The sequence below is a fragment of the Pristis pectinata genome, chromosome 13 (genome assembly GCF_009764475.1).
Source record: "Pristis pectinata isolate sPriPec2 chromosome 13, sPriPec2.1.pri, whole genome shotgun sequence".
NCBI lineage: Eukaryota > Metazoa > Chordata > Chondrichthyes > Rhinopristiformes > Pristidae > Pristis > Pristis pectinata.
Window position 1 is genome coordinate 30,804,212 of NC_067417.1, and position 11,554 is coordinate 30,815,765.

The window sequence follows — 11,554 nt, forward strand, 5'->3', positions numbered from 1 at the left end:
CTCTGTCTCCTTTTGCCAAGACAATTTTAGATTCAACTTGCTACTTCCCTGGATCCCACGGGCTCTAACCTTTTGGACCAGTTTCCTATGTGGGACCTTGTCAGAAGTCTTACTGAAGTCTATGTAAACCACATCTACTACACCTCCCTCATCAATATACTTTGTTACCTCCTCAAAAAAAAATCAGATTGGTCAGACAAGATCTGCCCTTGACAACACCATGCCTATTGTCTCTGTTTAGTCCCTGCTTCTCGAAATGATCATTAAGCCTGTCCCTCAGAATTTTTTCCAATAACTTTCCTACTACTGGTGGCAGGCTCACAGGTCAAAAATTGCCAGGTTCTTCCCTGCTGTCCTTCTTGAAAAGGGGGACATTTGCCATCCTCCAGTGATCTGGTACCCCACTTGTTGACAGCAAAGATATAAAGATCACAGCCAGAGTCCCAGCAATCTCTTCCCTTGCCTCCCATAGCAGCCTGGGATAAACCTCATCTGGCCCTGGGGATTCATCCACCTTTAAGTCTGCTAAGGCATCAGGTACCTCCTCTTTACTTATGGAGACTTGTACTAGAATTTCATCTTCCCTTCGGTGAGTTCTCCAACTATAAAATATGTTTCCATCTGTGAATATTCATGAAAATATTCATTTAGGAGTTCATCTATACCTTCTGGCTCCACACACAGATTGCCTCTGTTGTCTCTAATGGGCACTACTCTTCCTTCAGTTAAACTTTTGTCTTTAATATACTTATAAAACACCTCAGATTTACCTCAATCATGTCTGCCAGTGATATTTCATGAACCCTCTTTGCCTTCATAATTTCCTACACTTTTTATAGTCTTTTTGGGCCTCCCCCATCATTAGTTCCTAATACATCCTATATGCTTCTTTTTTTCCTCTTTATCTAACCCTCAATATCTCTCAACATCCAGGGTTCCCCACATTTTGTTTCATGCTACATCGAGATGGCTTTCAGATTGCAACTCCTCAGTCCCGACCACTGTTCTATTGAAATAAAACTTTGACTAAAAGTTGTTTAATAATTTTACTTTGACTACTGAAGGGCAGAGATTATAATAATCAATCTGCATACAGTGCATGTAATTTTAAAACAACTATAGAATAAATTCGGTCAAATTCGTTTAGACACCAAATTTTTCTCTCAGTTTTACTTACCCAGTATTTAATGAAAAGTAATTGATTGTGCTAGGGATCCTTTACACTCTACTGAAAACAAACATGGGTCACCACGTGATTCTACTCTCCTTTACATCTGGGAAGAATACAGTGAACCATTCAATTCACTGTCCTTGTTAGATAAAATAAAAAACTCCACTGTCAGACTTTGGAACTAAAATGTTAGATATATACTTTATCCTAGGGTTAATTACCTAACACAGAAACTGATAATATAAACAGTGGTTCGTGTACAACACATTCACTGGAGCAAATTGTAAATCTTTAAAAAAAATACTGCCTTCAAAAGTATGTATTTGAATGTATCATATTTAACATGTCGATTTTAAATTCTAATTCAAACATAAATACATCAAATTCGATTTCTTGTGTATAGAATTGGACTGAAAAATTTTCAACTGAGTGACTTAATCAGTTTACAAATATAAAGGTTAAAGGTTATCAATCTGCTGCAGTGCAAGTATGTGCATTGAATCAAGGTAAGCAAATGCTGCAGCCCATTTGAAGGACTATCTGAAGTCCTAGACATTCCAACTTGCTTTATTATAGAGTAAACTCAGTTGTTGAATGCCTGAATATATGCAAGTTTGTACTTTGTCAAAATGAAATTTTCTTGTGTTTCATTGATTATTCTCTACTTTTTAGGGTGCTGATTAGTGTTGGTGTACAGTTTCACAGGCGTTTGGCAATCATTGGTACTTAACCTAAGTAACTATTCTTCATGAGCAATATAACACCTCGTTAGAGAATGAGATGCATGCCAAATGTATACATCATGCTTGGCACAAAGTTAAAACCAATTGAGCCTTGTACAGTCATACAGAAGTCTTTGAATGTGCATGATCAGCAAAGCATAGCTTTAGGAACCAGGCTGTACTTTATCTTAAGACTTTTGATATATTGTTGTACCCTGACACTGCAGCTTAATTAAAAAGAATGCTCTGTCTGCAGCTCTATCTCTGTTTATTTGCTTCTACAAACAGCACAAAATAACCTTCTGTCACTACACTGGCACTGACTTTGCAATGTTGCTGCTTGAGTAACAGGACAGTGATCTAATGTGAAGAAAATAGAGACAGGGTCCACTAAGCAGAGCAGTGATGCTGGCAGACAGCAGACATGTCACATGTGTCGGGGAGCCTGAGAGGCATCAGCAGACACTAACTACCCTGTCTGTTGATGTTCATGAAGGCAAACCATATATTTAGGTCCTGGGGGAGGGCACAGAACAGTGAAACATGGTGGTGCTGTTGCTGGTGGTAGGGTCAGAGACATTTGAGAGGTTGGTGAGTCCACTCGCACCACATACAGATGAGTCTCACATAAGCACAGAGTGAAACCCTCGAGGGACAACTTGGTCCTGTGTCTTTGGAGATTTTCAAGAGCTACAAGTTTGGCACATGAGCCAGGAACCAGAAGAAATGACTGGTAATGCCTGGTCAGCCGTAAGACAAGGCAGGATGCTGCATTCTCCAGACCTTTTCAGATTGGCCATTGCAGGATCACTTAGTGCACATGCTGGCTGATCAGAGAATTCAAGCAATATTATTTAATACAGTGAATCTAACGTTTGAGGGAGCAAGTAGCAGGGCCACCAGTACAGAGATGGCAGTTAAAAACATGAGGCTGGTTCATTCTGGGCACAATTCTAAGATGTAAGCAGGGGAAAAGCCAACAGAGATGATACTGGTAGTATGATCTTCCTTGTGGCCAAGTCACGTACATTAGATGAGGAAACCAGTAGGTCACCTGAGTGCAAATGATGAGAGTCCTTGGCATGGATGTTACACGAGGCACTACACCTCAGAAGGCCAAGATGGCCAAGTGCAACAAATGTCACAGAGTGGAGCATATTTCACAAGGGGCTTGAATAACTGATGATGGCAACAGTTATCAAAGATGATAGTTCACATATGATTTGGATGTGTTTTGGGGACAAATTGATGCTACAGTTCAAAAAGGGGTAATATACAACAGTAGAATCAGATGTTGAGGAGGTGGAAATACTTAACGGTATCTACTGCACACCAAGGAGGGTGGTAGGGACAATATATTTAACACCAATTTGTTAATCGGAAAGCAACTATAAATTTGTGCATGGATACTAAGGCGAAACAATCTGTCACAGGCCAGAACATGTAAGTGTTCAACAGGTCAGAGCAAAATGATGTTGGGCTCTTTTGCAATAGGGACCCTCCAAGTTAGACGGGAAGTGAACTATTGAGCCTCTGGGAGAGATGGAGGTGTCAGTTGCCTCATGAGCATAGATTGGAGTATCTTGGATTGAATGACGGCATCATTAAAAGGATGATAGCATTGGGGTGCAAAAAAATCTAGGAGACACACAAACTTCTGGGTGCACTGGCCCCACCTGAGCAGACCACTGGATTTGTCAATTAGCAAACACAGACAAACCAGGGTTACAGGATGCAGCTGGAAAAAGATAACTAAAGAAAATGGTAGTTCAGTAACTACTAAGTAATGACCAGGGACAGTGAGAGAAAGTGCAAGGTGGGATGAGAGTGCAGTGAGTACAGATAGCTCACTCCATAAGGACGGGGGTGATAATTGAGGCACAGGTAGTGATGCACCAACACGGCTGGAGTTTGACAGCAGTCCTTCTGACTGGCAACATGAGACTCGGGCTGAAAAGAAGACAAACAACTAAGTGTGAGATCTCCTTTGGAGGAAGTAGGACAATGGTTTGGCTGGAATATGCAGAAGTTGTGCACTAAGGAAACAAGAAAATTCTTGTGGCATTGGGCCCAGAGATGTGGTGATGCAACATGGCAATAAATAGAAACATGATATCTTCAGAAGTATGCAATGAGAGTGGATCCAACATAGGGTCCAACATCAAAGACATAAAGAGCAAAGAGAAGGCTGGGGGGCAGACAGTAAAGACTAGGCATGTATACACATCACTGCAGGTCAACAGGTGAAGTAGACATGCATCAAAGTGGCATGAAATACTCTGACTGAAGGTATTGAGAATAGAAGCATTGAAAAGCAACCATGAGGTTGAGAAACAGACCTGGAGCACAAGGTAATATAACAAAAACAGAACGCTGGAAGAACTCAGTGGGTCAAGCAGCATCTGTGCAAGCAAAAAGGTGTAGGTTGACGTTTCAGGTGGAGACCCTGCATCAGGACTAAGAGGGAACAGTAAAGGTTGCCAGTATGTAACAGAACAAAGGGGGGTGGGATAGAGGCTAGTAGGTGATGGGGGGACCAGAAGGGGAGGGGATAATAGGTAAATGGAACCAGGTGAGGCAGGAGATGGGGTGGCAGTAGGACAGAAGCTGGTAGGTGATGATGGGATGGGATGGGATGGGATGGGATGGGATGAGCCAATGGAAAACTAAGATAATAAATTGGTCAGGGGATTGTACTAAAGTGAGCTGTCCCAGGGAATGTAGAAGGTAGCAGAACGTAGATGTGTTAGTTTGACAGTAAATTGGCAATCTCAGAACAATAGGGCTATTCAGAAACCTCAAAGGCAGACAATTCAGAGGAAGTGCCTTAATTTGTTGAACAGTATGAGAGAACCAGTTCATAGAAGTTTGAAAAAGACATCTGTGCCACTAAAAGAGTCTGTAAACAAGGTGGGAAACAATAGCTGAAGCTGAGCTACTGCAGTGAGCTGATGTGGATCAAGTCTGACAAAGCCAACATCAACAGAGAAATTGAGATTGTGTGATTTCTGCATCTACAAGAACTCCTACTACTAACAGAACTTTAGTGCGGACTCAATTAAGTGCAAGGGTGACTTATTCTCCGGTTCAAATATCAGTAGGTTTTCACAAACTTTGGGTCACATCATCAACAGTGCTACATACAACTCTGCACCATGGCTCAGACACTGCACATCTCACCCCTCCCTTCTTCCACTGTCGGACTGGTGACTCTACAATCACTTTTTTCTAATTTCACTTTTTAGGATCTTGCATCAGTGAAGATCTTCACCACCATGTGAAGATGGTGGTGAACTGCCAGTGTAGTCCTACTGGGGAAAGTACTTCCATAGTGCCATTGGATACAGAGTTCCAGGAATTAGACCCAGTAACAGTGGTAAAATAATTTCAAATTGGGATGGTGTGCAACCTGGAGAGGAACCTGCAGGTGGGGACATTCCAATGCACCTGGTGCCCTTGTCCTTGGTGGAGAGGTCACAGGTTTGGAAGCAGCTTTCAGAGTAGCCCGAGTGAGTAATTGCAGTGCATTTTGTAGATACTACACACATTGCAGACCCAGTGCATTGGTGATGAAGGGAATGAATATTTAAAATGGTTGAAGGGATACTAAGCATGAGCTACTTAGTCTTGGATGGTGTCAAGGTTCTTGAAAGTTGTTGAAGTTGCACTCATCTAAGCAAATGCACCTTATTGTCTACCTGCAATGCACTTCCCTGTAGCTGTGATACTTTACTCTGTTATTGTTTTTTTTACCTGTGCTACCTCAATGCCCTCTGTACTAACTCAATGTATCTGCACAGTGTAATGAATTGATCTGTACGAACGGTATGCAAGACAAGTTTTTCACTGTACCTCAGTACAAGTGACAATAATAAACCAATACCAAATGAAGAGTATCCTATGACATTTCTAACCTGTAGATGGTGGAAAGCCTTCAAGATTACCTAGTCTCTGACCTGCTTTTGTATTTAGGTGGCTGGTGTAATTGAATTTCTAGTCAATGATATCATCCAGGATGTAGATGGTGATGCCACTGAATGTCAAGGGCAGGTGCTTCAATTCTTTCTTGTTATAAAAGGCCATTGCCCGACACTTCTGTCACATGGATATTCCTTGCCACTTATCAGCCCAGGCCTGGTTGTTGTCGAGACTCCCAAAATTGGAATTGGGCGGTCATTTACATTTCAGCCGGACATCTACTGGATTTTATGTTATTAACGATACTTAAGTTCTGCTTTCTTTTAACATCTTAGCTTCTGAATATTTTGGTATGTCTCTCACACACCAGTGTTTTAAAAAATTTGATAGCTTACCAGTTCTCATTAAATTAGCCAGCTGTCTATTTTTTATACCCTCTGCAGGCAGGCTTGTTTATGGCTTTCTCCTCTAATGCTCCTTACATATCTGAAGGTTCTTTCTTCAGAGAACCTCAACAAGAAGAATCCTTCCCGTGATCACCACAGTCTCAGTCTGGGAGAGTTGCCAGGGGTAAGTGTTTTTTTTAATGGCAATCATTGGTTAGCCCCCAAGTACAGCCTCATTAGAAATACTGTGTTCAGCTTTGCTCCCCTCACATAGAGCGCAACAGAGACCCTGCTAAAAGTTCACATGAGAACTATCCAATAGACATCAGAGGCTGAAATTATTTGCTCTGGAATAGCACAGATTTGGAAATAATTTAATTATTGAAAATGATGAACAGGTTAAACTGTAATTGTATTGACAAATGATCTGAATTAAACAAGGAAGGCAAAACTAGTTGAGAGGGCTGGTAATGTGCCTAAGCTGTGTAAACAGAGAAATAAGTTAAGCAGCAAATGCTTCCTTTTGTAGAAGGTGGTGAATGATTAAAACAAGTTGCCAGTTCCTACAGTTTGTTTGGACTCTACACACATTCAGCTGATTGCTGTGACTGATACCACGGTGTATGAAAGGTGAGATGGTGGGTGATGTAACACATTGCCACTGTGATCTCCTGGATCTCATTTTGATCATCTTCAGGGTCTGCAGTTGAATTTCCCAAATAATATTTCCCCTAAATTAGCCTGTTTTTTTAAAACATGTTTTTGCTTCTCCCAGTTCACTACACAACTACTACTAGAGAACTTGATGAGTAATTGCTCCACAAAAGTTATTTAATCTTAGAGGCATCACAGCATACCTGGTCCTTTCTCTGCTTCACATCCACTCCACTGACAGGGGTTATAGAATTGCAGTCATCAACAAGAACCTCTGGTGGTTTTCCTCCCTTTAACTGAAGGATGCTGAGGCCAATCATTGGCCCCAGTAGTCATCCAGCAGAAATCATCTAATTCATCACTGATTAAACCTAAAGTCTGTGACCTCAGTTCCACAATGAACAATGAATTACTACCCTGTAATTAGTTAGTGGCACCTCCAACTATATTTAAAATACCATTGATCTAATCTTACTTAAAAGGCAAAACAATTCTTATTCCTGATGAAGTTTATTCATTACAAGTAGTATTTGTCTCACACCAAATTTAGATAATGAATTTAAATGAAACTGTTTTAATTTTAGGCTCATTAATTAAATAAAGTTTGCAGCTCTCATTTAAATGTATAGTCAAAGTCAAATCTAATAACTTTGTGCCATTTTGGATATTCAGTCACATTTGAATGCCAGAATATTTGATATGCCAGTTCAGGGATGTCACAGGCCACAATAAGGGAGTGATCTGCATGTTCAATTCAAGAAAGTGACTCAGCTGCAGTGCTGACTTCAAAAAGCCTGAAGTATCTCCAAGCCTTACCTCTACCAATCAGTTATTAGGAATATTTGTTGTACAAACCACTAAATTTATTGTAATTCTCTACAGAGTCTTGTGTTGGTACATTTTCCACTTTCACACTGGAGGAAGCATTTTACAAAACTAAAAAGGCTCTAATCCACTCCCCACCACTGATAAAACGGGGAAAATCGAAGGAGTGCAAACCAATCAGATTGCATCAACATAATATCAATGGAATGAATGTATTTCACATACATATAGGAAGGGAAGCTGAGATATAGAGAAACATATCATGAACAAGGGCCATTAAGTTAGTAAGACTTCAGAGTCTTGAGCACAAAACTTATGAAGACACTCCCGCACATCACTGAGTGAGCCCTGTCCTGTTGCAGGTCCCAACTTTCAAATGAATGCCTGCCAGCTCATATATTTATTGAGGAAATGCAAGGGATATTCCCCAGAATTAATTTATCATTTATCATTATTTATCATTTAACCTACATCACAAAAGCCATTATCACATTGCAGCTATGAAGATGCTTGCTGTATAAAATATTAAGTTAGAAATTTATATTGCCAGATCGTGTGCTATTCTTACCAAAATTGGCTTTCTATTAGAATTCTTTATACATTATTCAATGTTTATAAAGGTGACAGTTCTTTCTTATATGTTATATGTGCATGAAATATTCAAGGTTTTAAATTAGCAATCAAAGAAGCTAAATACCAAAGACAACCTTTCTATGCTTTTCGATGTAATTTTGTCAGCACAAATACAGAGGATATTTTTGAAAGGCATACACTTATAGCAATGATCACAACTTTGACTGCAAAGTTAAATAGGAGCTGCAAACTTTAATTAAAGAGCCTAAAATTAAAACAGTTTTGTTTAAACATTGTGTCTAAATTTAGTGCAAGACAAATACTCCTTGTAGTGAATAAATTAAGGTTCTTTATTGGTGTTGAGAACTGTTTTATCTTTTAAATGAAATTACATATCAAGTACGAAAAATACTTTTCAAGTATCATCATCAATGCATTGCAGGAAATAATGCAATTTTTATGCATCAAGCACCTACAGACTACAGGCACGGGAGACTGCAGATGTTGAAATCTGGAGCAAAAAAATGAGCTCCTGAAGGAACTCAGCAGGTCAGGCAGCATCTGTGAAGGGAAACAGTCGATATCTTGAGTCAAAACCCTTCATCGGGACAGAAGGAATAGAGGGGAGATAGCCAGTATAAAGAGGTGAGGGGGAGGGGTGGGACAAGAGCTGGCATGTGATAAGTAGATCCAGGTGCGGACGGGTTGACTGGCAGATGATCAGGTTGGGGAGGGAAGGGTGGAGGCAGCGACAGAGGCTGGGAGGTAATAAGTGGAGACAATGAAGGGCTGCAGATTATGGAATCTCATGAGAAAGAAAGGTGAAGAATGAAAGCAAGTAAGAGAAGGATGGTGGACAGATCGGAACAGTATGGGGGAGACCCAGTGGGAGGAGTGTGGGGGTGATGGCACATGGATTAGGTAGGAGAAGAGAAAGAAACTGGGTAATCAGGGGCTGGGGGGGGGAGGGGTGTTGGAAAGAAGGGGCTGTGTGCGAGGACCTGGATAGATCAGAGGGAGAGAGAAAGGGACAGAGGGGAAGCAGGTTCAATGTTCATGCTGTTGGGTTGTAGACCACCCGAGTGGAATACAACCCAACAGCTGTTCTCGCTTGTGTTTGGCCAACTTCCATGTGATAATGACTGAATGATTTGCTTTGGTGGTGCTTGCTGCATGATTAGTAAGTATTGGCCAGGGTTCTGGGCAGCACCCCTGCTTTTCTTTGAGAGAGCAGCATAGGACATTTCACACACCCGAGACAACAGACAGGCCTTAATTTAGGATCTCATTTGAAAGGTGGATCTCTATCCGGGTAGCACTCACTCAGTTGTACACTGGAGTGTCTGCCTGGATTGTGCGTGCAAGGCTCTGAAGTGGGAACAGTAAATGAAAAGCAAAACACTGCAGCCGCTGCAAATCTGAAACAAAAACAGAAAATAAATGGTCAGCCACCTTAAACATTAACTTTGTTTCTCTCTCCACAGAAGCTGCCTGCTCTGTTGAGTATTGTCAGCAATTTTTTTTAGAAAAAGCAGATTCAGAGGCAGTGTGATACCATTGACACACCAGGACACCCTCTGCAGTCGTGTCACCCAGGCTATACACTGGGTTAACTGAAGCAAGGGATCCACAGTCCCAACAATACGATAATGGAAATGGTATTAGTATTGGTTTATTATTGTCACATGTATCCAAATACAGTGAAAAGCTTTCGGTTACGTGCCAACCAGACAGATCGTGCAAAGTCAAAGGCAAATCAGAGCACTAAACTACATACACAGTTGGAGTATAAATACCTTGCAACAAGAAATGGTTGAGGGACAGACTGGTTCAACTTTTCAGGGAAAGTTTGACAAAATGATTGAAGCAGGGAACATTACCTGAGGGAAAAATAGGGTCACTGGGATGGGTTTTGAGACGGAGAGACAAATGGCCTCGTCCTATGGCATAAACCTCAGAGTATTTGTTACTGTACTTTCTCTGCGTTGTTGTGGTTTCCCTGGCCTTCCCCGCTACATCAGAGATGTCAGTGGTACTGAGACGCGTGGTTCACCCAGCTATAATTAGATGCGCCCAGACAGTGTCCGTTGGCACCTTGGCGCGGCTTACCCGGCGAGTAGAGCTGAGCCAGCTCCCTGGCGCCAGCGTGCTGCGGTCCCCAGCGCGGCACCGTGCTGCTCCTGGCCCCTGCGCCGTGCTCGTTGCCGTTCGGGTCCTCCTCGGCCATGGACCGCTGTTCCATCTCCGCCTCCGACAGCAAGGCGGCCGCCATCTCCCGCCTCTCGCAGAAGAGGAAAAGCCGGCAGCGAGGGCTCGGGCTCCCGGGGATCTGATGCCTGGAGCCGGGACCCAGCTCGGGGCAGCCCGGGGCTCAATGTGATCAGCCCGCAGCAGCCGGAGGACAAGAGCCCACTCCCTGCAGCTGCCTGCGAGCCCACGCCGGGATATGCTGCGGGCGGGCCGGCGAGAGGCGAGCGGAGTCCCAGCCTCTCGGCACGGAAGGACGTGCAGCCCCGTACGTGCAATGAAAGGCGTGCTGCCTGCTCCAGCACAGGCTGAATGCGCTCCACCCCGCTCACTGCCCGAGCACAGGATGCAGCGAGAAGTTACACGCACACCAACAATGAAGTAACAACAAACTTCGTCCCACCTGCCAAAGGTCAGAATGTAACAAAGGTAAATGTGCCCAGGTGATTAAACTGCCTGTGTCCACGAGAGTTCCTGCCCCCAACCTGTTAGTTTTGCTGAATGGGTTTTCAAATTTGGGGGGAGCAGCGCATTAAATGACTATCTCATTAAAAAAAAACAGAAAATGCTGGGAAAACTCAGCAGATCAGACAGCATCTGTGGACAGAGAAATAGAGTTCATGTTTCAGACATTAAATGGTCACTTTGTTTCAGGCTCTGATGTAAATGGAATCAAAAAAGCTCACAGAAGGACACTTTCTATCTCAAGGTGTTGCTTGAGGAAGTGGTGCCTCAGTTGTGCCAGTACAGGATCAGATTCCATTCAGGCACAGTAGTGCAGCGGTTAGCATAACGCTATTACAGCACCAGCGACCCGGGTTCAATTCCATCCGCTGTCTGTAAGGAGTTTGTACGTTCTCCCCCTGACTGTGTGAGTTTCTTCCAGGTGCTCCAGTTTCCTCCCATGTTCCAAAGACGTACGGGTTAGGAAGTTGTGGACATGCTATGTTGCCGCCGGGAGCGTGGCGACACTTGTGGGCTGCCCCCTGAACATTTCTACGCAAAAAATGCATTTCACTGTGTTGCTCCATGTACATGTGACTAATAAAGAAACCTTA

The 11,554-nt window shown here is 42.7% G+C and overlaps 1 protein-coding gene across 2 annotated transcripts in view; it reads right to left on the reverse strand.

The window, feature by feature from the left end:
* The window catches only part of si:ch211-212o1.2 (uncharacterized protein LOC492735 homolog), a 114,485-nt gene extending 103,817 nt beyond the window's left edge, over positions 1-10,668 (reverse strand). For both annotated transcript variants that reach the window (XM_052028772.1, XM_052028774.1), the window contains exon 1: positions 10,359-10,668. In XM_052028772.1, coding sequence (XP_051884732.1) covers positions 10,359-10,521 — 163 coding nt within the window. In that variant the 5' untranslated portion in view covers positions 10,522-10,668. The remainder of the gene's footprint in view (positions 1-10,358) is intronic.
* Positions 10,669-11,554: the final 886 nt, after the last annotated feature.